Genomic DNA, 26,008 nt, shown 5'->3' on the forward strand with positions numbered 1-26,008 from the left:
CTATGAGTCTAATACATAAATAAAGGAATTCAACAATTCACCCAGATAAAAAACAGGAGGGACAATATCTCTTCTCTTTATCCCTACCCTAAGCATATGAAAACAGTGCAAAAACATGAACAGCAGCCAAAATGCTGTATAATAAGTAGGTTCTGGCCTTGCAACTCAGTTCAACTCAGCCTGTGCAGAACTGGTTTGGCCACACTGGAGATGGCCAAATGCTGGGGTCAACAACTCCATCTTCAGATACATTTTGTAGCACACTGCAAGATCAGGGTTTGATTCCAGCTGATTCTTTCAGGTCTTCTGCATCTACCAATGTCAGTGGAAAACTAAGATACTCAATTCACATCAGTGACCTTCTAATACAAGGAGAGATTGGAGAAGAAGAGGCTGGAGAAACTCTCAACGTATATAAGTAGCTACTGAGCAGGGAATAAAGATGACTGAGACAGAGTCTTCTCAGTAATATCCAGAGAAAGGACTAGCAGCAATAGGCAAGAAAAAAAGCCTTTAGGATTGTTACTGTAGTTTTACTATAAAAATGGCCAAACATTGGGAAGGTCCTGAACAAGCTGCTCCAAAAGACCTTGTGTTGGGCAGGGGAGTTGGACTAGATGGTGCCCAGAGGTCCATTCCAAGCACAGCTGTTCTGTGACCATAATGTGCAGCTAAGAACCTCCTTGCATTGCCAGGCACAAATGCTCTCAGCCAGAGTTTTGGCACTTTCCTGGGAAAAGTGGAGATAGGTGGAGGCACTCATCCCTTTCCCTCCATCCAGGGCCAACAGCAAAATGGTAAGGATGAACACCAGATTTAAGGGGTAAACCTGGTTTGTCCTTCCAAGGCCTCCCGCTGGGAAACAGAGAGAAGAAACTGATTCAGATCAAAGCAGCACTTTCCATCCTGACTGAACCAGGAAAATCTTCCTTGCTTGTATCGAGCTTAGACATGAAAAGGTCAGATGGCAGAGATAAAGAGAGCATCATTTTATGAAAATATCAAAGGTAAAATCTTGTCCTGAATGAAGGCAGCAGGAGCTCTGCTAACATCTCAGACATACACAGTTGAAAAATCCTTCTCAGTTAACCGTCCTGTCCTGTGAGATTTTAGGCATCCAGCCCACAGTACCTTCTTCCTGACCTGCCATCTTAAAGCCATTTGGATTTTCTTCCCTCCCCTAATCTTTTTGAAAGGCTCTCTGCCTTGGTGGTCAGGTTCCTCTTTCAATTTGACCAAAGTAACACACAGCCAGAGTCCAACCACTCATTCGGGGGCCAACACTGGTTTATAGCTTACGTGGCTTTTCTCTCCTTACTGGTTGCACTTCCAGATGAGTATGGAGCAGACACACCACCTCTCAGCCTATCCCACCCTGCTCCAGCCTGAATGAATACAGGTGGCTCCAGCAGCGCATGTTGCTCCAAAGGAGAGTTCAGGGGTTCCTGCACTGCCTCATTCACATTTCCCAAGAAATAACCCTCACAAATCCTCAGATGGTTGCATGGATTGAAACCCCTACAGTTCCTGCAAAAGTCTGATTTTTTTCATCAATCACTGTATTAATTACACCCATCCCAGCTAATGTGTGTGCTTTTCCCTGTGCTGTGCAAGGGCAGCTCATCTGCACACAGAGTCACCATTGTCAATGGACAGAGCGTGGGGCTGGAGCCAGGAATTTATGAGGTCTTATCCCCAGCCTGCCAGTGGCCTTCCGTGTGGCCTTGGAAAATAACTCTTAACGTCGTTGTTTTTTTAGCTGTGAAGTGGGAATAATAATCTTTATTCATCCACCTCAAAGAGGCGATGAGAGGATTTTATGCAGTGCTCAGGATTTAAATGTTTCCAAACAAATTTTATAATAACCAGTCAGGATTTTTTAAATGCATTCTCAGCTCATCTCTTGCCACCTCCTCTGCACTTGGTGATTGTGGTTGCTCTGCTTATTTCCCTCAGTATCCTAGAGCTAGCTGGATTACAGAGCCCTTACAACCAAAATAGGTCTAAGTGGAATAGTTTGCCCAAACATTGAATTATATTAATCTCAAATGTATCCACAGCTTCCAAAATTTGGAACCAATCTTCCTACTACTGAAGTCAAAAAGGCAGAAGTGAGCCAGCTCATCTTTTTCCCATTTGAAGAAAAATGCACTGCATGTACCCTGTTTACTTATTTGCAGTATCCCATCCCATCAAAAGAGCCTGGGACTTTGGGAGTCAATGTCAAGAAAATGCAGAGAAATCCATGGGGGCTTCTGGAGCCACTGCAGATATGAAGCAGCCTTTGCAGAACACATTTTTCTATTGTAATGGTGGAATTGATAAATGAGTGGGCAGCAGCCAGGCACGGCTGCAGCCTTCACATCAGTCCCTCTGGTACATCACTGGTTTGAAGTACTGAGAGAAGAGTGGGGAGTCAGGGAAGGGTTGGTGGCTCCTGCAAACCTACCCCAGCCACAGCCCAGCCACACTCTGCCTGCTCCCCAAACACACCACCCAAGCCTGGTGCTCCCTGGCAGGGCTCAGCCTGCCATACCCTTGAAGTCCAGAGGTGATAACTTACACAAAGTGCTAGTTCAGTAAAACCGTGTCAGATCTCTTGAATTTGTCCCTGAAGTAATTTCAGCATGTGATCACAGAGGAATGTCTTCAATTTTTTCACCTTACCAGGGCAATGAATGCAACTCCTGAAATTATTGAAACTTCTGAATGTACAGTTGCCTGTGTTTGAGAACATTAAAAAATAAGTACATTTGAAGGAGTGGAGTACGTTCAAGCAAGAACCAGTGAAAGGTTTGTTGCTATGCAACTCAAGTATTGTCCATATTATTCTTATCAACAGATGATATATTGTATAAAATAATATAATCCTCTAAAAAAACCCCACAATACAGTAGAAGGCTTCTCAGGGGTGGAGAATTGGCAACAGCTGAGACTGCTGTCATAAAACTGACGTTGATGGTACATACTTCATCAATTACAGAACCATAATGTAATTATTATGATTATTTAAATGGCACCCTTGATAATATATATAAATTGCCTGCAGTGAAGCAAATGAATCTGAAGATATCAGCTCCATGCTTTCAAAAGAAATCTTACTCAAACAAGACTGGGATAATATTTTCATACTGTGAAGCCAACCAGGCTGCTTCATTCATGCACTGCCTTAACCTGCACATCAAGAAACTTGCATTTCTTTTATTATGTACTTTGAATATATATTCCTGAAAAATTGTTAATACTGATATGTGGGATAGTAAAGTATTGAAGGCTTTGTTCTAATTCCTCAGAACAAGTTATGAACATAAGAACGATACACCTTTTCTCTCTACTTTTCCACTGCTAAATAATCCCAAACCTCTGAGGAGAAATCTCCTCACCTTCTACTCCCCAGTACTAGTCCTCTGATCAGGAGCTTTAAAAACATGAACATAGAAGAATGTTATTCTTATACAGCCATGGCATGCAGGTCCCCACACCGTAGAGTAGAGGAGCTTTGAAATTATATCTTTTACATACTTTTTACTTTTTTCAGAAAGCCATAAATTGCCTTTCATGTAGATAAGAATCAGATATAGAAATGCAAGAAAAATTATCTTCTTGGCTATTTAAGGCAAGCTTGTGACAGTGGAATTATGACACCTTATGGCTGCCTGAAACCAGCAGGACAGCTCAGAAGCTACAACATTGTCCACTGCAGATTATGGATTTAGAATCCCCAAGCAGAGTATCCACAAGCAGATTACACAGTGCTACCTGCAACTGCTGCTTTTGTGATGTGGCCAAAGACCCACCATGAAGTGATGGCTTCTGTCCTCCACCCCACTCTCCTCTCTAAAGAAGATTAATATGAAGTCGATAACTTTCAAAGTATAAGTGGACAAGTCTTTACTCTTCACAAGAAACTAAAGATTCTTAAAAGGGAATGAAGACTGCTGTAGTTACTGTCTGCCATCAGGAAAATGGCAAAGTTATCAGAGTTCAGACTGGTACAGATTTATAGAGCTGAAGATAGACACACATAACAATTATGAAATATCCAGGAACTAAAAACTGCAAAGAAGTGACTAGCCCATGTACTAATTCTGTTGGCTTCCACCAATATTGCAACCTTGGATTTTTATGAGATTAGTCAATCTGCAATCTCTCAAATTGTTGTTACAGCAATCACAAAGATATTTCAATTATTTTGTAATTCAATGTTAACTGCACACACCATGAACTTTTGGTCACAAAATGGCAAATGTGACCTTTTTTACCTTTTATTTTAGGACATACACCTGATTAAGCTTATCCAGAACACGTAATTTCATCATCACCTACATCACTGCAGGAAAAGCAGAGATGAATTCCTGTGTTTAGCCCTCAGATGGGGAAGCTCCAATAAAAAAAAATAACCCAAATCCAGGTAACCAGTCTCCAGCAGAGTCCAGACTAAACCTCAGAGCTCCCTCATTTGCACCAGGGAGGAAAATTCTCAGCTGATATCGAGCAAGGTAAATGGGTGAATGTCAGTGGAACTTCACCACTGACACATCTGCACTGGCTTTTTGCAAACAGCATTCCAACAACTTCCACAAACAGACATGGAGTATTCCAGAACCCAGGTTCACTACATGAACATGCAAATGCCAGCAACTCCAGTCACAGAAAGGTGCCTTAGACTTTAACACTCTGCTCTGAGCAGCTGGGCATGCTGCTGTGTTAGAGGGCACTAAAATCACATGTCCTTAACCAAAGCATTTATCAACAGACTTGAAACGCCCTCTTCCTGTTTCCATAGAATTTGATGTGATGTGGCAATAATAGGGCACAGGTACTGAACTGATCAATACTTTTGAAACGCATTTAACATTTTGTTCCTCTGTACTCAAGTTTTGCCTGTGGAGTAACCCCTTCCATAGGAACAGTGAGAGAAAAAACACTTAATATTCTTAGTTACAGGTTTGATCTGCAGAGCTCTTGCCTTCCAGCCCCTATTCCACAGAACTCCCATTTAACTTTAAGTACATGTATAGTCCCACTTATAATAAGCACAAGTATAAATCAGTTCTTAGAAAGAGGCTGTAGCCCTCAGCATCTTGCAGAACTGATCTTGTTTTTATTGTCACTTACATACACTTCTACCAGAACACCTTGTGTTTTCTTTAGGAACCAAAATGCTCTCTATGTTTTGTAGATTATTCCAAACAAATCTGAAAATACAGACTGCCACAACTAAGCAACAACTTCAAATGAGAAAGGGAAAACCCAGAAGAAACTGAAATTATTTGAAATGTGAAACTCAAATGGTAAACAAATATATATAAACATAAAAGATCTTTATATTCATAGACTGGTAAAGACAATATATGAATTACAATACAAAACCAATACAAGTCACCATTAACTACACTGTTCATAAACAAATGAAGTTTATAGATATTGATATTCTCCATTTAAATTAACCTTTACTTACCTTGCCATAGCTCAGCAGGATTATCCTCACCAAGACAACGTTAATGTGAGCACCCAGGGACTCATCATGATAAATTTCATTAACCTGCAAAAGAGTTCAGCACTTTAATGATGGTACTGGCAGCAAGTAACTATGAAAGCAGTGATACAGCAGTACCTTTTATGCTTTGTCATTAGTCCAGAGACCAGTTTGTGTTCATACATAAAACATGAAAAACCCCACTAATGCGAGAGGGAATGTTCTCTTTTCCAGGCTCTGTTGTAGCCTCCCAACAAGTCATAATTCAAGAAATCATTTAAGATCAACACATAATTGGGGACTGACAGATTGACAGGTACCTAAGTGCCAGCCTAAATGCACTTGGAGGTATCATGCTGCACCTACATGATGCAGCAGAGCTGACCCGTGTGTGCCTGCTGGAGCCTGGAGCATGGTAATCCAGGCAGAATCCCAAATATCTCTCTGCTAGGCAGGACTACAGGTGGGGAAGGGGACAGTGAGCAGCGGGACAGGACCTCTCTCCCAAGAGCAATTCACTGAACCAGCTCAGCTGCACCCTGCAACTCTTCCATCTGGGACCCATCACCTCACACTCTGCCAAGAGGATATACCTCCCTCATAAAGCTGGTCGGGCACATGGGCTGGCTTTGTTGTCTGTCAAAACTCATCAGTGTTAAACTCTGCAAGCAGAACAAAAGCTACAAAATGCCAGCAAATTAAAACTGCCTTTTTTTATTTTTTTAATATTAGAGCTACATAACTAAACATGCACGTGGGAAAATCAGCCCAGGAACATAGAAAAGAAAACTGTAAATATTTAGAGAATGAAATGTGGATGAATAATGATTACTGAGGAAACACTACTACATGCAAGCTAGGCAAATATTAACTGTTAAAGAGGCTGAATTAAGTATTCAGTGATGAAGACTGCATGAAACTCAGCCAAGTGGCAGGGGTTTAGCTTTACAAATTAGAAGAGGCAGATGAGATTCCCTGCAAGGCAAGTACCTCTCCTAAAACCTCCTTCCCTTGGTAAAGGTTGCACCAAACTGGACTGCTTTGCTGGCTGGACCTAAATTTCATTTATTCCTGCAAACTAGATTCATTACTCCAAGCTAATAAATAACTTTCAGAAAACCTTTCATTTGAAACACGGTAAATAACATCCTGTTACTTTCATCAGCCCCAGTTTTAATGGCCCATCTTTTATCTCTGCAAAAATCATTAAAATTAAATGCATCAGTGTAGGCTTTGCTAAGCAATCCCCGTTGACATTTTAAAGTGAATTTTAATTCATTTCATCCGTATTTTTTGATAGAAGGGCTTTATTTTATGCTTGGTAGATGTCCAAGTTTTCAACAGTCCTGAGTAACCTGTGCTGATGGGTTGGAAGTGGTTTGGCTGAACCACAACTCCAGGAGCAGGTTCACACCCTCCAGGTCACCTGCCCAGGCACCTGGAGAACATGCTGGGGGATGCCTGGAATCCAGGCTTGTTGCTGGTTGATGGGCAAGCAGATCCTTGGCTGGAAGATGGTGGATGAGGAACCCATGACTATAATTGGCTTCAGGGGCTGCTATTTTCATTCAGATGTAGAAGTAGCTGATCTGTTCAGATGTACTTTGTAAACAACCCCTCCAGAAACTGGATAATCTCTTTACATGTCTAAATAAGACTCGAGAAGGCTAACTTCATATTCCAATAATTTTAAAAATCTCTTATTTTTACTCTAAGGACCATTGCTGAACAGAGATTATAAAGAGGTAAGACATAAACACGTATTTTGCTTTACAAAAATTCTTTCGCCCAGGAAAAAGACCCATGTGCGTTGTCAAGGGACTCAGAGATAATAATTTGCCTCCCTCTTTGTGTGGTGAGAAGAAAGCACACGGATATGAGGTTGAAATAAGCTGTAAATTACCTACACATGAAATGAGTCCTAAACCAGAACTGCTGTGTACAGGGGACAGCAAACACAGCATGTAAATAAGTATTTAATTAGTTCATAAAGCATAATCCAAATTGCTCTCTCTCTCTTAACCTAAGCCTCTTTTAACAATAGTTGAGTAACCGAACAACTGTATCGCTGTTCTGTGCCAAAGGGAAACTTGGCTTGAAAACGTCGATGGAACAGAATTAAAACACTGCTTGACTGTTCATGCAAATGACATCTAACAAACAAACTGTGAATGAACAGAAAAGCACAAGCACTGTAAAAAGCTGCTTGATTCTCTTGGGATCTTGGATTTTGTGCAAGACAGTGGGCCAATTCAAAGCTCTGGGTCTTGGTTTCATTAATCAGGATGAGTCCAACCTCTCTTCACAGAGCATCTTTCTCTAAGCTAAACTGTGGCTTTGCTAGTAGTGTCTCAGTGCACATAGATAACATGCTGAAATAGATGCTTTTCTTTTTTTCCAGCATGGCCTAAATTGCACTTATTTGTTTCAGGAAGCTAGTAAAAGTTACAAGATCCAAGCAGCTGAATGTTGTGCTCTCAAACATTCATGAAAAGCGCACACAGTTGCCTCCACGATCAGATTCTCCAAATTTCCACCTGTTATTTCAATAGGAAAGCAGAGTTGAGATAATGCAGCACAATGTATAGGGCAGAAAATGACCAACCAATGTGTGGAATCAGAAAGCTCCAGGCTTGAGAGCAACTCACAACTTTGAAACTTACTGTTTCAAAGCAGAGGTAATCAGACAGTGGCTATACATGTTCATAAATACACACAGGTGTGAAAACAAGTGCATAGTACTTTCACAGCACTGCATCTCCATGTACTTCAGTAGGACATCCTGGTTCCTACCAACAGATCGGTACAATCCTGGATCAGTACGTCTAAAATTAAGTTGCTGCATAGGAAAAGAAAGGACAGAGTCTATCCCAAAATCACAGCTCCTGAACTGAAGGTGGTGAATGCATTAAATCCTGTTAGATGTCCTAGAGTGATTCAGCATTTATAGAGGGTGATGAAGAAGGCTGGGTAAATCTCAAAGAATTCAAAGCACAGTGAAACACTCTAAAAAGACTTTCATCAAGCTATTGTAGTTCACTAACTATTTTGGGATAACTTTGCTTTCTTTTTCTGGGATATTTCAAAGGAAAACATGCATTTCTATTTAAAGTTTCTGTTTAGAAATCAGGCTGGCACAGATTGGTGCTACATAAGAAAAACAAAGAATTCATTTACTTTTTTCATCTGTCCCTCCCTGCTAATTTTATAATTCTTCTGCCTTGAGCAAGTTTCAAGTCAGCACAGTAAGCACATAGAATACATCAAAAAACTAAAGGCAAGCCAGGAGTAAAAGCAGCACTGGAAAGTTTTTAGTATTGAGCAAAGCAGGCCCCAATCCTAAAAGGGAATTTTGAAAGCTGCTGTAACACAAATAGTAATCACTAGCCTGCAGCTCAGCAAGTCCTGGTGCAGAGCAGGTTACCTGCTGATAGAGCTGGCAGGGCTTTTGGGGAAAGTCAGGTGGTTCCCTCAATCTCTAATTAAACCAATGCGCAATAGGAGAACAATCTGCACATTTTGGCAAGTCAGGGGCAAACTCATTCATGCAGTTTGAAGGAGTTCCCAGCCTTGCAAAGTCTGTTAGTATCTGCTATGCAAAAGGCAGCCCTCTTCATCACAACACAACCACAGCTCCATCCCGCTGAACCATAAATCATCGTGTTCATCCCGAGGCACACCCTCTGCAGCTCCATGGGTTGTGCCTTACGCTCGGGTGGGCGCCGCTTCCTCGGGCTCCTGAGCACACACACCCTGTGGACATCTACTAGTTTCCACCTCAGGCCACCATCAATGTCAAACGGCTCCGACCCAGCGACAGCGGCCGTCAGAGGGCACATCTGACCATTTGGAGAGGGCACAAAACAAGATGCATCTGGTTTTCCAGCCGCCACAAAGTGCTGATCCATCCAGCCTGGTTAGCCTGCTCTTTGATCACCCAGCGTCCTTACTCAACTACTGTTGCAGAAACTACCGATGGCTACGTGCTCCCGGGCAGAGCAGGGACCATGTGTGGGTCTCTGCCAGAGCGATACTGGAGGAGCTGGAGAGCGTCAGCTCCTTCCCCGTGGGATGGCAGAGCTCCTGGCAAACCATTGTTAGAGCCCAGCCCGAGACGCAGCTCATTCATCAGATCGTAATTATCTGCAGCAAAGCCTCGGTGCCTGGTGGGCATCCAGTGATTGTCTATTTCTGTAAGGAACGTCTGTTTCGAATTACAGAATAGGAACCAGAAATGTCATGGTGGATACTGAGCACAAACTTTTGTAATCTGACCCTCCCAAAAGCGTTCCCCTCTCACTTTATATTTCTGTGGTCCCACTTCAAACACCACTATCCTCTTCGATTTTCATCACCTCCTTCATGCTTTTGAAGATCCCAAAGTAGCATTTCTAACATTCCCAAAGCTTTATCTTAATCCCACAGGAATAACATTACATCAATTCCTTGGGTGGATGTACTATGGTCACACAGAAAGTCATCAGGCAAAATCCAGGGTTCCCAAGTCTCCCTTTCTAGTCCTTACAAGGCATTTCCTAATTTCCTCAAAGAGGAACTCTTTTTTTTCCTGAAATCTTTGTTGAGCATCACAAGGAAAAAAAAAATAATGAAAGCACACAACACACATGAAATTTAAAGGTCAAACTGTGATCTCTGATTTGGAAAACATCTATCATTCTGCTCAAAACCAGAGGCAACAGGCAGTTTTAGAAGAGCTTGGCAATGTACATTACAAAAAAAGAGATAAGAATCTGACATTTTCTATGCAAATATGAGCCCGAGTCCTGATTTACCTTCCCTGGTGTGAGAGTCAGTAGATGTTACCAAGTCCAAGTTAGCTGCTTCTGATCAAAATGAAAAACATTCCCCTGAGCAGATGTGTTGGCAAGGTACTAGGTAGCTTCATGTTACGGGTCTCTATCTCATCTTCGACTGTAACACTGGCTTCAGAAAGGTCACAGACTTTGTTTTCTGACTTCATGACTAATTTATTTCTCTTAGTTCCTCCCATAGGCTCTTGGAACTCCTCATTTTTGCCACAAACCATTGCTCTGAGAAGTTTTTCTAAACACTGTAAATTACCTTTGCACCAAAAGACTTGGTATTTTTCTGAATTACTGTCTCAAGATCATGGTAATAAAATCAACTATAGCATCATAAAATAATTAAGCAGATTGATTTATCATGTTACTACAAGGGATAGGGGTGTGGTGTCAATCCAATAAATATGGTGACCTCTTCAAATCTAAGTGGTTTGGTTCAGAAAAGCATCCAGAATTTGAAAGCTGATCCTAATTATCCACACTCCATCACACCAACCACACTGTCACAACTCAAAAGTCCCTGGCTGCAACCTTTATGGCTAAAACTCATGTTGGTATTTAGAGTAAAAGAAAAATCTATCTTTTAACAGTACCTACCCTCTGCCTTGAGGATGGTACCAAATCCTGTGTGATGCTCTGTCCTGTGTCCAACAGGGCAGCAAGGCACATTCCAAGTAATAATAATGACCAATGTTCACCTAACTGACATTGGGAATAATATCCCTGTGAAAATGAGCACAACCTGTAAGAGTTCTGAGAGGGTCTTTCCTGCGGGAGCTCCTGAATTCCCAGTCACAACTACAACTTCCACTGCAGGGTAGCAATCAAGATAATGAACAAAAATAACCCCATGAGGCCTTTTCAGACACTGTTCACACCAGTCACAATTACTGGTTTATAATGATACACCTAAACGTGAAGTTAACTCACATACATATGTTTAAGCTTTCAAACAAGCTGTAATTCAGCTACTGACAGCTGAAGTGCCTCAGATGAATAGAGCTGGACTTATATTTGTTATTTGTGGAACTTCTTAGAGTTAGTTCAGCTTTCAAGTGAACATATTGAAGTAAACTGATTTTAAATAATGAGCATTGGTGCCTATGAATTATTTAATTCTAAAAAATCCAGTCAAATTCCACATTACTGAACTATCCTTCCCATCTAAAAAAAATGCTTTTTTAGTTTAAAAAGCATGATTCTGGAGACAGGGTGCCCCATTATTTCAATGTATTCAATCATCACTTTCTTTTTAACAGCTTGAATTAGACATGCTTTCAAGGTTTTTATCCAACTGTCAGTTAGAAAACCGATGGCATTTCTGCCCTCTCCTCTCATTAGGGACTTGCTGTTCTGTACCTGCAAATCTTCATCCCTCATCAGCCAGAGAAACGAAAGCAGAAATCTCATCTATAATAGTAGTATCATGTACATCCTATTAAAGAGGACAGATAACATATTCAACAGCGCCTCAGGGCCACAATTTCAGACATATGTAGTGCTGAAAGATGCAGGTGAAAGACTCCAGGGACTTTCCAAAGCCCCCAGCTGCATAACTCCCATTGATTTCAGTTATTCAAATGAAAAGTTATTTAATGTATTTATTCTGGAGTTGAAGTTTCACTTGAAGGCTGAGAGATACATAAACCCATAGGCTAATTTTTAAAACTGATTCTCACTAATTTCAAAAACTAGTAAATGACTAAATACTCAGATAAATCTAGCCCTGAGTGAGGCATAAATCCTATTTAGGGTCTCTCTGCCTTTGAAATAACAGCAGTTATGCACCCATCTAGTTTGAGGAGATAGGGTTTGTATCGCAAATATTTTGGCCACATATCCATTACGTGAATATATATAAATATTGCAATATCACATCTTTTACAGTAAGGGAATGGAAAGGAAATGAAAGATTTTTACCCCTGAAAATTGTCCAAAGATAAAAAAATATACCTACTTTGTAGACAAATTCTTCTAAAAAATAGACAAGGATGGCAATTTCCAGCATTAGAAAATGAGGTAGTTGAGAAATTGAGGAATATTGTGGAGGAAGAAAGAAAAAGGATACAAGACAGAGCTAAAACAGGGGTCTGACTGGGAAAAAACCCCACCATTTGAAGAGAGGCATGAAAGTGGAAGACTTGAAGTCAAGACAGATGAAGCCAATACATACAAAAGACCATTTGCAATTGAGCTTATTTGATGAGACTTTGCTATTTGGAATGGCCGAAATATTGTAAGATCGCACATTCTACCTCTGACTCTTCAGGAAGTTTTGAAGATATCCAGCCTGGATGTGACCCTAAACACAGGATTGTAGCAGCTGAAATAGTCACACTAGTCAATAGTGCAGGCCCGGCCTGGTAAATGAGAGGGTCTCAGGTCTGCTACTCTTCCACAGCAGGCAGCAAATGTCCTGCTTAATCCTGGAATCTCTGTTCAAGAGGGTTATGAAATGATCAGAGAATTTCAGCACTGGGGCTGGCTACCAACAACACCCACCTTAGAATCACAGAATAGTTTAGGTGGGAAAAGACCTCTAATATCATCAGGTCCAGCCATCAACCCAGCACTGCCAAGGCCACCACTAAACCATGTCCCCAAGTGCCACATCCACACATCTTCTAAATCCCTCCAGATCACTGATAAAGATATTAAACAGTGCTGGTCCCAGTTCTGAGCCCTGGGGAACACCCCTTTTGACTGGCCACTACCTGGATTTAGTTCCATTCACAACCACTCTTTGGACTTGACCATCCAGCCAGTTTTTTTCCCCTGTGATCGGTGCACCCATCCAAGCCATTTAGCTCGATGACATCCACTCAGCTCCCTGCTCCCCCTCTCAAAGCATCCTGCAGTGAAATCCTTTCATTTCCCAAGGAACAAGATGCCACTTCTCCAATGCCTTGCACTTTTCCAATATTTCCCAAACACTCGTAGAACCAGATAAAATCCCTGGGGTTTTGAGACGCCTTCTTGCAGAAATTGAATTACCTTCCATGTTCTTGAGTAACTACAGAGCTACAAGTTTCCACCCAAATCCCTCTCCTCTGTGGCAATGCTCCTGCGTGCTATAAATACAAAGTTAATTTGTGCAATGTGTAGGCTCACGCTTGGAAGTGCAGAGGACTGTGCAGGCTAATATCCTTCCCAGGAAAAAACACAGCATGACGTACAACTGAAAATGGTGCGAGCGAGAGGCAGCCGAGGGTCTCTTAAGAGAAAACAGTGGAATATTTTCCAAAGGTGGACTGAACGTCCCGTGGGTGCTGAGCAGAGAAAAGAGAGGAGGTCAAGAGAAACCAGAGTTTTTGTATGAGGAAATGACTGGAGGATGGAAAGGCGGTGGCACGAGGCCGAGCTCACTGCAGTGGAACGGCTGGCGCGCAGTCAGGGGATGCGTGGCTGCAGCCCAACATGTTAAAAATGCTCTGGCGTCTATCACCATTTGTTTGGGAGTGACTTCATTTCCAAACTTTGGGATAAATATTAGCACAGCTATTCAAGATAGCCAGGACATCCAGCCCCTGGGTTTTTTCTCACTTCATGGCTTTTAGGTGTGGACTGTAACACATCACTTAAGCAGCACAAAACAGATTTTACTGAATTTACAGTCGTTGCACTGGGTTTGAAAAGAAAAATAAATTGTTTTGATTGGGTTGGTGGTAGGGTTCCACCCAAGATTCCTGGGAGAAGTTAGTTAAGGACAACTGCTCATGCCATCACTCACAAGGAAATCAAGCAAAGTGGGGAGAAGCAGCTGTGCTGGGAGTTGCTTCTGGGAAAGTGGTGTTGTGTCCCAGGAGGGAGAATTCACCTGGGATTTATTTCATTTCTGGAAGCTCAGAAATTCAACTATTTGATCATCCTCTTATCTCCAGTAGATACTTTCACTACTATTTTATTCACTTACCATGCATTCTTGATTTTATGCTTACGAACTTGTTACTGTACAAAGCTAATTGATTCTATGCTTAATGCCTTGTTGCTGTAGGAAGCTAATTGATTACATCCTAAAATCAGCAAGAAACACACAATCTGATGGTTATGGAAGGGTCTTCCACCAGATTTAAAAATACAGCTGGAATTTTTTGTAGCTGTCTCTTCTTTTTGAGTGACCTTGGACCTACACATTTCATTAGAAACATGAAATGGTCCCCAGCACCACCTGGCATCTGCAGTAACAAACCCCTCTTGCCTCTCTATACTGGAGCTGGAAACAGGACTGGTTACCATCACCCATCCCTCTGCTCAAATACAGACTCTAGAAACCAGCTGAGTTTTGAAGAAGGGAAGAACAGGACAGCACTGATGACTGCCAAAGACCATCCAGAGCCTCCTCAAGAGGCCTTGGGGATTTCAAACAGCTCGTCAAATTTGGGCACAAGGCATGGGATACATCCTCAGTCCCCAAAAGACACGTTTCTACCTCAGAGCTCTCAACAGAACAATTGTTGCCTATGCCAAGAGCTGCTGTGCCCTGTGGGTACAGTTACACAGGCTGCACTTTCTAAACCACTTGCGGAGACAGCATGCTTAGAGTTGTTATTTCTTGCAATTTGTGTGTTGGATGGTTTACTAAAATTAGGAAGAAGTATATTCCAGAGCTGGAACATTTATGGCTTCTTTACCATTACTGTATATTTTAATTCTTAAAAATAGATTTAAGTGACATGATAAGTAAAGAGTCATGTTTAATCTATTTTGGCCTGTTTGCCACATTCCTGGTTTGGCCTGTTTGGCTTGTTAATTTAGAAATGCATAAAACCATCTGTTTCACTGTAGACTTTGTTTTAAGCCTCAGAGGAAACAAACCACACAAATAAATGAAATTCACTGTGTCATTTCTGTTAGAATATATGTATTTACCGCCATCAGAGCAGACACCAAGGACCTCATAACTCTAATGTTAGTGCAGGTTTTTAACTATTTATAATGCTGTTATAAAGAGTTGGTGCAACTGAATTTATATCAGACAAGGGATTTTCTTAAATCGTATTCCACCTCTCATTTAAAGTGAAAAACGGTGATACTCTGCACATTGCTAAAAGAATGTAATAAAGAAAGAAAAAAATAAACTTCATAATTAAAAAAATACATCTTGGAGAAACTACATCCCAGGCAAATGTACCTAATAGCCTGGATTTCTGCCTCTGTGGTTTGTAAAGCCAAAGGAGCCACCTACATGCTCATCCTCTTGACATGACTGCAAACTTGAGCAGTCAGACTCCATTTGTCAAAAACAGAGCAGACCTACAATTTTTTACTCAATGCTATTTCACTGAGAACACACATTCACTGAACCTAAAGCTTTTCTGGATGTTTTTTTGAGAAAAGACTCCTGTTCCAGACGAGAAGGAAGAAAGTCATCCCCAAATGAGTTGCCTATGAAGGGGGCTGCCACTCAGTTCTATTTTTTGGGCAGAAGAAGGAAATATATTTTGACTTTGATCTATAACAGGGATGATTTTTCAAGACTTGATTCTTTTCCCACAAAATAGTGTCCTTGCTTACTGAGTTGGATACTAGAGGGCTGCTGTGTCTGCTGCACTCATGTTTATAAATAAAAAGTGGTTCTTTCAAATATAATATTCCCTAGTGTATTCTTTCATCCCTACTGCACTATATAGTCTGTTGCACAGACTATGGTTCAGAAGATTAAATATTTAACTAAGGAAACCTAAAGATATCAGTCATGGAGTAAACACCAAATCAATTTAAGAAATTTCAGTGTTACACTACATAACATTTTACTGCGGGGCGAACAAGGAGTAGCAAAGTGCCCTGGGACCTAAAGTGGCTGTTGAGGAATCAAAGAATTTGTCTGAGTAGTTTTAAAAATGTGAACAAAAAAACAATTGAAATTTCTAATAGAACCTTATTTGAAGACAGTTCTCCAAACCACATTTCTCAGCAAGAAGCTCAGATTAAGGGACTTTGAACATTTTACCAGTTCCATACTCAGCTTCTTTCTTGGTCCCTTTTGCCTTTTTTTCTTCTCCCCTTTTGAATTTTTTGAAAGTGACCTGGATTTCCCTCCTATTACCTCCTGCCATGAGAGAAATTTGTTATGTCTCCTTCAAATGGGCCAACCCAACCTACGTTCCCGGTCCTCTCAGCGCCTTCCCACAGGGCGGTTCGCGGGGTTGTACTCACAATATTCATCAGGGTCAGCAGGTACTTCTGAACGTGTTCTTTCCCATGGAACTGAACAACTGAGTCATCAACCCCCAGAAGGACTTCAATGTTGTAATCGTCCTCCGTCACGTGCCTTCGGTGGCGCTGCCTCGATCTGTGCACCTGGTCTTCAACAAGGCTCAACGCGCTGTCGAGATTATCCAAATTAGTGAGGTTAGCAGCTGGAATTAAACAGACAAACAAGTCATCAACCAAGAGAGGCTCAGGCTCAGGTTTCAGCTAAGCTGGTATGAATTTGAAGTAGCAGCTTTTGTTATGTTCTGGGTGTTATGTAACAGCATTAGTTTCGCTTTATGTCAATTAAAAATTACCTAAATGAGAGAGAAACGTGACCCAAAATGTTTTTGCTTTGCAAAGTAAAAGCAATGCTTTCTACTAAGTAATACTGCATAATAGATACAAGCCCAAAAGGGCAGCAAGGTCATGCCAATGTTTTGAGGAGAAGAATGGAGCTGTTTGAGGTAAAATGCTTGTTACTTGAAAGTACTTCTAACAAAAATACACTATTCAGGGGTATTGTGCTACCCAGGGTAGTCTACATTTCAGAACAATTAAAGATAGACACCTTACTTCAAAATCTGATCTTACTGCCCACAGACTCCTGTTTCAAGGCAGGTGCAGTTGCCAATATAGTCTTCTTCTATCCAGGCAGGTAGTAACAAACCAGTCCCCTGGATTCAACCTTTTAGCTCCTTTCCTAGATACACACATGCAATCCAACAGTAGTGACATGGATCTTATTTATCATCACAGCTCAGGACCACATTTTAGATATGAGACTAATTAATTTATAGCTACGTTCACAATTTTTTAACATTTTTTTCTCCTTCATTTCAAATTTGCCATGTCGCTTTATATTATTTTATGTCAAAGACCAACCCATCAGGTACAACAGTAGTTACTTCATTACTAACAATTTCTAACAGTCCCTGTGATATGAAATGTACATTCTCTGACAGGATGGGACATGATTATTGTGGTACCTACCTACTAAAAATTAACATGAAAATAAGGAATCTTGAGATTTCACTCTGAAGAATAACAATTATTAGCTTTAGTATCATTACTATCATTTGCATTACGAGAGCTCTGGATGTCCCACCAAGAACCTCTTGATTTTAACACGTCAGAAAAGACTCGCTCAGAGAGGTGAGGAAAGGCAGTGAGGTGGCTGTGGGTTGAGTAAAGGCTCCCAGTGCTTCACTCACAGGAATACAGTGGGAAGCAAAGGGAGGAGGCCAAAGCCATCACCTTCCAAACAGAAATCAGAAACAACTCCTGGAAATGCTATGAAAGTGGATTCTCCATCTTCGTTTATTGAAGTTTTCACATCAAAACTGGCTGCTTGAGAAGGGTTGAATGAGTCACCAGATCACTGGGCTCATTACAAAAACATCTGCGCTCTTGCCTGAAGACCTGCTGCCTCAGGCTGCTGTGTCAGCAGGTCCTGGGCAATGTGCAGCCTGAGCAGAGTCCCCACAGCTCCCCTCTGGGGTGACAGTAACGTACTGTCCTGCACAGCCTCCGGTTGCCAGGAAGGACACACACCAGGCAGTGTTCCTTACTGCCCCAGGCCTCCGTGCCTTGTGTGGTGAGCAGCTTGTCTCTGTGCCTCCAGGAGAGCCTCCTGTCAAAGGACAGTCCTTGAAAGACACAGCTCCTTACCATTTCTCCACCAAGCTTCAAGGACACGCTTGTCCCGAGACCCACAGCCACAGGTCACCACACTGCCCTGGCAGGGCTTCCCTCACTCAGTGGACAGAGAGAAGGTCACACGTGGTAGTTCTGCATCCCCATGGAGCCACAATGTCCTTCTCCCAGCACAGCAACATTTAATGCAGCTAATAAGCACAACCACCATGTTCTCATTGCCAGCCTCAAGGCTCTCAGCAGCTTCTGCTCCCGGAGCCACAAGTTTTCAAAATTAGTCTAGTCAGAATCTATGACGTAGCATGAAAATTCACTCTCCATGCAGAACCCAGCTGTCACTCCCAGGTGTACCATGGAGGGTGAATGGGTCTGGCCTGGCAGCAATGGAGACAGCTCTTTATCAGAGCTCTAAACCTGCCAAGCAGCCAGCTCCAGCCCTGTCTCTTGGTTTACTCCACCAGGAAAACTTTGTTGTTAAAATTTCCTTGCTAGAGCCCAGAGGTAATGACTGAGCCATCACAGCAGTCTCAGGGGACTTGCTATGAGACCGTGGGACAATCATGTATTCATGATCTGTAAGGCAAATCACAGTTCCTATAAAATTTGACCATAAATCTTTAAATCCTCTCTAGAAAAGAAGGCCTAGGCTGGCAGGGCCTGCAGGTCATGTCCTCTCTCTGCTGCTCACAAAAAGCTACAGCAACCAGCAGCAAGGCCAAAGCTATCAGAGCTGCTATTGCAGAACAGCAGAGCTGGACAGGGGGGAGAGCCTGAGCTCTGCACTGAGACTGCAGATGGGCAGCTCTGCTGGCTGGGGGGCTGCTATTTGGCTGGGTGAGTGGTTGGCTGTCAAGGTATCTTGAGCTTTTGTGCTTTCATCTCTTTCCCTTATGTGTCAAAGTCAAACTAACTCCGAGTGCAGTATCTTTATTCCTGCTGTGAGTAAATCAGCCAGAGGCAAAATGTGATCCTACCATCCTGCAGTGAAAACTGCCTGCCCTCCCTCTTTGCTCCTCACTTCATCACTGTCACACTATAGCCCTCACAGTCCTGCCAGTTCCTGGGAAAAGTTATCAGGAAGTTCCCTGGAAGTCATCTCACTGCCAGTAGGTGCCAACCAGCCACTTTAAATTTTCTTTGGAGCATAAAAATTCTCCACACCCGCAGTTACCTTCATCCCTCAAGTGTTTCCCTCTCAAGAAAACATGCCCAGTGGGCACTGGTACCTCTGAGACACCAACACTTCCCAGCACAGAGACAGCCACGCTGGCTCCAGTTGGCACTGGAACCATCCCAAGAGCACCAACACAGCTCAAAGCATTTACAGCAGTAGCTGCAAGATTTCTGGTTCACATCCCAACTTCCCACCAAGTGTTCTTTCCCAGAGGCTCTCCCAGGACAGGCAGGGACACCTCCACACACGCCTGACCAATATCCCACGGTGTTGCTCTGCCTCTCAGTCTCTTGGATGATGAATTGTTGGATTTGCTGGACCATGCTGTGTTATTCCCATGTTGAATTTGCTCCTAAATGACTGTTACATCCAAATGGAATTAATACCCATATCTTACCAAAGAGGAAGTGAAACAAAGTTGCATCTGTAGTAAATGAGCAATTTGTAGTGTTTTGGCATCTCAGCTTTCCTTGGTTAACATCAGTAATTTTGCTGTATCATTGTACTCCAACAATATGCTAGAAAAGCTCAAAAGAAAAACTCCAAGAACTGAATAAGACACCAAATTCCTTCTTAATATTTTCTATACTACCTTCCTTCTGGTCACCCCTGCACTTTGCACAGTAACATCAAAAAAGTCATCTCAACCTGCACTGTGTTTTACTAAATCATGCCAAGACCTCTCCATCAGCTGTTAATTTTCAGCAACTTTTGCCAAATCAGCCACTAATTATTGGTGCCAACTTTGTTCTCCATCTCCCAAGAGCAGATGCTTGGCATTTGCAGGCTTAACAATAGCCTGTGTTGAAACCTTCTTGCTCCTGCTAGGAAAAACTCACATTTGTGCAAATTAACCACTGAGAGACAAGGTTCTATTTTTCTCTTGTGCTGCTCATTCAGAATAAATCAAAGAACAGCAGCACTCTAATAGTTCATCCAAAAATCCCTCAAAACCCCTCTTTTTTCTATAAAGCCAGCTAAAAACTCAGTAGTATTTCTGTGGTCTTCTCCCAACACTGCAGACCATCTTCCAGTGAAAGTGCCCAAGTTGCAGATTACTTTTGCCTTTGCAGGTCTTCAGAAGAAATCTCTCTCTGCAACAGTTTGAGATGACACCACCTTATTTTCTGAGAGTTTTTGCCTTGCTCATTAATGTTTGATATCATGTGCTTTATGGAAACCTAATTACATGACATCTCCTCATCCTGCCTTACCCATCATGGCAGGCAAAGCTCAAACAGATGCTCTGAGTTACTGAAGCATGAACACGCTGCCTGCCATGAAAATCGCCTCTCCCTGTGTTTTCTGTCACTCCCTTTAGGACATCCAACAAAAGCACAGTTGCTGGCTCATGATTCTTGTTTTGTTTTTTTTCACGACCCCTTTCAAAAAGGCTCAGGGAAATACAGCTGCACCTACAGCTCTTACAGAGGCCCTTATGAAATGACTGCACTTTAATTGTACTAGATTTAGGGTTCCCCAGTCTCACAGCAGCGATATTGTCCTAATAAAGCAGTTTCTAATTTTTACCTCCTCTTTCTGACAGAGAAAAGGGAACTTTCTGGCAAGCCCAGAGCAGAGACCGGGATGGGCAGCTGGGAGACTGAACTGCATGTCATGTTCACAGCTGTCATCTGTGGCTTGTCAGCACAGCAACGAGCTGGAATTTCTTTTCAAACCTGAGTGTGCAGCATTCAGACCAGCCAGCCACCATTTAAATGCAGCTGGTTTGCTTTTATGGACACTTCATCTGTCAGCGTGGGAGCAGACGAACACCTGAGCTGACTGCTGAGCACCTTCTCTGCAGCCACACAAGGAGCAGCACTTTTGATGCTGATCTCCATTCCTGTGGCACTCTCCTGAAGGGACTCCCAGCTTCCCATTCCTTGCTGCAAACCACCCGCTTCTTTGTGGTTGTTTTTTTTCTTTTCACCCCAGTGACTCAGACTGAGCACCAGTGGAGCCCAGGTGGAGCCTGCTTGCTGTGGTGGCAAACATAATGTGGATGGCACAGGAGCAGAGGGCACCCAGCCCTGTTCAGCTGCACCACAGCTGGTGGCAGTGCCAGTCCAAGCCTGGGACTATGATCCCAGCACAGGCATGAGGCCATCTACCACTTGGTGCTGCAAATGCAGGAGAAACAGGCTGTGTGGTAGGGAAGCAGGAGGCAGGGTGGACTTGCTTTAGCTCAGCTTCCCGCGGCTCAAGTACATCTGCACCTCTGGAAAAGTACCAGACACCAAACACCCTCAACAGCTTGACAGAGAACTGCTCTTTTGGGAATTGCACCTTAAATCACAAGTCATCTTTCTGCAATGCTCCCTGCTGCTCAGATGCTGTAGGCTTCTGTTGTGTCTGTCCTCCGTGATCAACAGACTCCCTAATTAGCCCCCAGTTAGCCTTCTCATGTATTCTATAAAAGCCCCCATTTGTCCTCCATGGTAAATTGAAGCCCAACCCATGGAAGTTGGAGTCACCAATGAACAGTCATCAAATCCTGATTTTTATGCCCTAGTGATTTTTTTCTCCCACTTTTAAGTTCCTTGATTTGGGGTTTTGTTTTTCATTCCAGTTGCACACAATCATGATGTGTTTTGTTCATTTGCTAATCAAGAGTTCCTCTAATATTTTAATTTCTTTAAAAACTTACTTCTGCTGGTTTTACAGCCCTGCTCACCTCCTTCTTTGCTTTCTGTTTTGTTTTCCAAATGTCCTCTTCTTGTCTTTCTTCTCCCCCTTCACCATCCTGCTCAGCTACATTGGTCTTTCATAATTTATAAATCCCTTTCCCATAGTACAATCTGCATTTGGACCCTTCTGCTATAGATCACTCATAAGAAAACTGGGTAAAGCCAGCAAGGAATTAAAATGGGAGAGAGCTCCTGTGATGTGAAAGCCAATGGAAAATGGTCTAAACAAGAGAAGCAAATCCCACACAGTGCACTGGGTACATGACACAAAGTTAGCCCTTTTTAAAAGACATTCCCATGAGGACATTGCTTCAACATTTGATTTTCATGAGCTTCTTGTGATTTCTTGAATCACAGGTTAACACAGTGGCTGCTATTTGGTAATTAATTTACCAAGAACAATTATTGCAGTAGAACTATCTTGGGGTTGTGACCAAATTCTCCCTCTTCCACTTTTTTACATAAACTAAAAGTAAGACCACACTAGTAGACTAAAGACCAGGCATGCATCAAGCATCCTCAACGAGGTTATGAATCCTCATCCTGCTCTTATCTGCAAAGCAGTACTCATTTAAAAAGAAACTCTTGGGCTGCAAGCCTTGGTAACCATATGATCTCATTACAAGCTCCCTGCCTATGAGTTTATGGTGATGCTGTTTCCAGTCAAATCACATTTTAACACAGAGCCTGCTCCACCTTTCATCTGGCTGGGGGAGTTTCCCACAGGTGTTGGGGTAAGTTGGGCTGGGCTCTCAAAAGTAGGTCTCAGACTCCAGCTGCACAAAGGCCAGCTCATATGGCAGCTGAACTCCCACTGGAATGATCCAGTCCTGGCATTTGAAACCAGGAGTTCAAAGTATGTAACGGTATTTCATATACTGTATATTTGGGCCTTTATAGAGTAATTCTTGTAAACTTCTTGGGGCAGAACAAGTGTCCCACATTTGCAGAGTGAAAGCACATTCTTGCAAACACAGGTACAAGCAACATTCCTTTTTTTTCCTTGTCATCTATGCGACAGCACAGTGACTCTAAATCTCAGGAGATGCTCAAGTGTCTGCTCAGATCATAAAATAAAAGAATGGTTGGGGTTGGAAGGGACCTTAAAGCTCATCTTGTTCCATCCCCCTCCCATGGGCAGGGTCACCTTCCCCTATCCCAGATTGCTCCAGCCCTGTCCAACCTGGCCTTGGACACTTCCAGGGATGGAGCAGCCACAGCTTCTCTGGACAACCTGTGCCAGGACATCCCCATCCTCACAGGGAAAAATTTCTTCCTTATGTGCAGTTGAAACATAGATCAGAGAATCTGAGTTATGAAGAATAAAGAAGCTGAAACCGACTGAACTGACAAAATAGAGAACTTTCAAGACTGAAAAATAAAAAATTGTCTTTTCCAAAGGATAAACCAATTAGCACAGTGACAATGGCCAGGTGGATGCCGTGGCAAAATGGCCAGGCCAGAGGCACTAAGAATAACCACAGTTAGATGTTGCCAGGGAGAACTTTTCTGGCAAGTCACAACAAAGAGAAAAGTTATCACAATACCAAAAAGAAAAGTTGAAAACTAAATTGATTTCATCAGGGCCAGAGTCACACAATGAATAACAAAGATGAGAGATAATTGCACTGGTAAAAGATTAAGAGAGAGCGAGGTAATAGAATACCCCAGGCTAAGTTACTTTTTTTAAATGGTGAAACATACTGTGTTAAAATTTTAACTTTCATATTGCAACATAATAGTCAAAAAGGGGAAATGAAAGAAATGGCAAAACAGCCAGGCAAACCAGTCTATGTGACCTGGTTGAAATGGACCTCTCTAAGAACTGAACACAAACTTTTTCCAACAGCAAAATTTATCCTTTGGAAGATTTTCAGCTGTCAACCTTACTAATGCTAACACAGGTTTCACAATTTAGCACCAAATAATCTATGAGCAAGATGTTCCACATCTAGTGCTTGAAAGTAAGCTCAAAAAGGGGCAAAAATCTACTCTAGAAAATTAATTTTTTGGGCCAACTTCAAAGTTTCACTGACTTAATTGATTGCATCTGGGAAATACTGTCTTGCAAATATTTTGGCAAGTCATTGTAAACTGGCCTGTAGTGCAGAGCCTGTGACTTGCAAAACAAGGTGCCTGATTTACCACATCACACTTGTTCCGAGAGCCCACAGTTGACCCTGGAAAAGGGCTCCATCCCTCAAAAGTCCCCGAGCACACGTGTGCACCCAGGCAGGGCAGGCTTTGCTTCACAGCACTCACACAGAGCTACAAAGGGAGCTCTCAGTCTCATTTGCAGTTAATGCATAATTAATTAAACTGCAGAGTTCAGCCACATCTTCAGGCAGGCGCTGGGCACAGAGCCAGAGCTCCACGAAGCTCCAGGAGCCCCAGAGATCCCACCTGAATTCCCAAAGGCAGAGGATCCAGAGCCGACCCACAGCCTGCTTTTCCTGACCAGGCTTTAGCCAAGTGTTTATGGGCTGTTTGAGTCCGAGTCTGCCACCAAGATACTCAAATGAGATACTCAAATGTCCAATCCATATTCCAAGCATGATTAAATTACAGCAAATTAGCACATTAAGTAAGCTGCCAAGCTGACCCCCTGGCTTTGTAGGTGACATGTCCAACAATCCCACTTGCATTTTTAACAGAATGAAATGCCAAACCTTGATACAGGACCTGAATAACAACAGATTACAGGGGGTGGAAGCTGTCTTTCCATGAGCCAACTATTCTGAAAGAAGGGGAAATAAAGTTTAATTACAGTTTAAGAAACTAACATTAAAAACCACACAGGTTTAAAAAACAAAAAAAAAAAGAAAAAGTCAAATTCCTACCCAGTGCAGGGGGCTGAAAAGATGGAGAAAAGGCAAAGAAATACATAAAATAACCATACATCATCGGAAATACTACTGAAGCAAATAGGCATTTTTCCAATGCTTTTTAGCCATAACCTCAAGTCTTGTCTTTTGGTAACATTTCTAAATGGAATTATCCCATCTTTTTAAAAGGGGAGTGCTTTTCTCAATTATAGTCTCACAAAGTTGTAAATTATACGACTGAATGTTCTCAATGTCAAGTAGAACATAATATAAATCTCATCAGTGTAAATAATGTACTGCACAAATGACTGTGCAAACAGCTCCTGTTTCTTACATAATCATTATGATCTTTTAATTAGACAAAGTAAACAGTCTTTTCATTTCACCAGGTGAAGCATAGGAAGAAAGTTTCCCAAATTCTAGGGTAAAAACTACTTGCAATTTGCAGTATCTATAAGTTCAACCAACTTCTTATACATCTCAGAATATTGTGCCATAAAAAGGTTAATTTGAGTGTCCCAAGAAGAAAACCTCAGCTGGGCAGGCTGAGCAAAGGCAGTGCAATACATGATGCCTTGGTTACTTACACTGGCAGGATTTAAATCGGAGCAAAAAGGAATTATAATTTTACCTATGTTTTGAAAATATCCTTGTTGCTAAATCTGCTTGGACTTTCTGCAATAACAAACCCAGCTGCAATTGATTGGGGACTGTAGGGAAGACAAAGCTCACTTGGAGGACACGGGAGTTTCTTGAACATCAAAATGACAGTAGAAAACCCTGAAAGAGAACCAGTCTCTGCTCTAGTGAAAGTGCACGAGGTTTGTTCCCAAGGCATTTCAAAATCAAGGGCCAAGGTTTCTTTGGCTATTTGTACAAGAGCTCTGAAACTGTCAGGCCCTGCAAAAAGCAAACTGAGAAATGCTGCCCCTCTGCTGCTCTGCCACCAGTGGGTGAATGGGACGCAGGGTCTTGGTGATAACAGCAGAGAAGAGATGTTTCCAACATGCAGCATTCCTCATGAACATGGATCAGGGATGGAGAGAGGGGGAAGGAAGGCAGGGAGGAAGCAAAGAAGCTGGATGGGTGTAAGGACATCAAAACTCTCAAGTGAAGAGGCACAAGTCAGAAGAACATGAAGTGAAAAGAAATCATGGTACATCTTCCTG

At 42.2% G+C, this 26,008-nt stretch overlaps 1 protein-coding gene across 1 annotated transcript in view; it reads right to left on the reverse strand.

Moving 5' to 3' along the window:
- ADAMTS2 (ADAM metallopeptidase with thrombospondin type 1 motif 2) overlaps positions 1-26,008 on the reverse strand; it is a 173,533-nt gene that overhangs the window by 41,709 nt on the left and 105,816 nt on the right. The window contains exons 4-5 of the mRNA XM_027724071.2: positions 16,459-16,661; positions 5,462-5,545 (exon numbers count right to left, since the gene is read on the reverse strand). Of these exons, the coding sequence (XP_027579872.2) occupies positions 5,462-5,545; positions 16,459-16,661 (287 nt within the window). The remainder of the gene's footprint in view (positions 1-5,461; positions 5,546-16,458; positions 16,662-26,008) is intronic.

The sequence above is a fragment of the Pipra filicauda genome, unplaced genomic scaffold (genome assembly GCF_003945595.2).
Source record: "Pipra filicauda isolate LSUMZ 115617 unplaced genomic scaffold, ASM394559v2 scaffold344_size1527164_pilon, whole genome shotgun sequence".
NCBI classification, from domain to species: Eukaryota; Metazoa; Chordata; class Aves; order Passeriformes; family Pipridae; genus Pipra; species Pipra filicauda.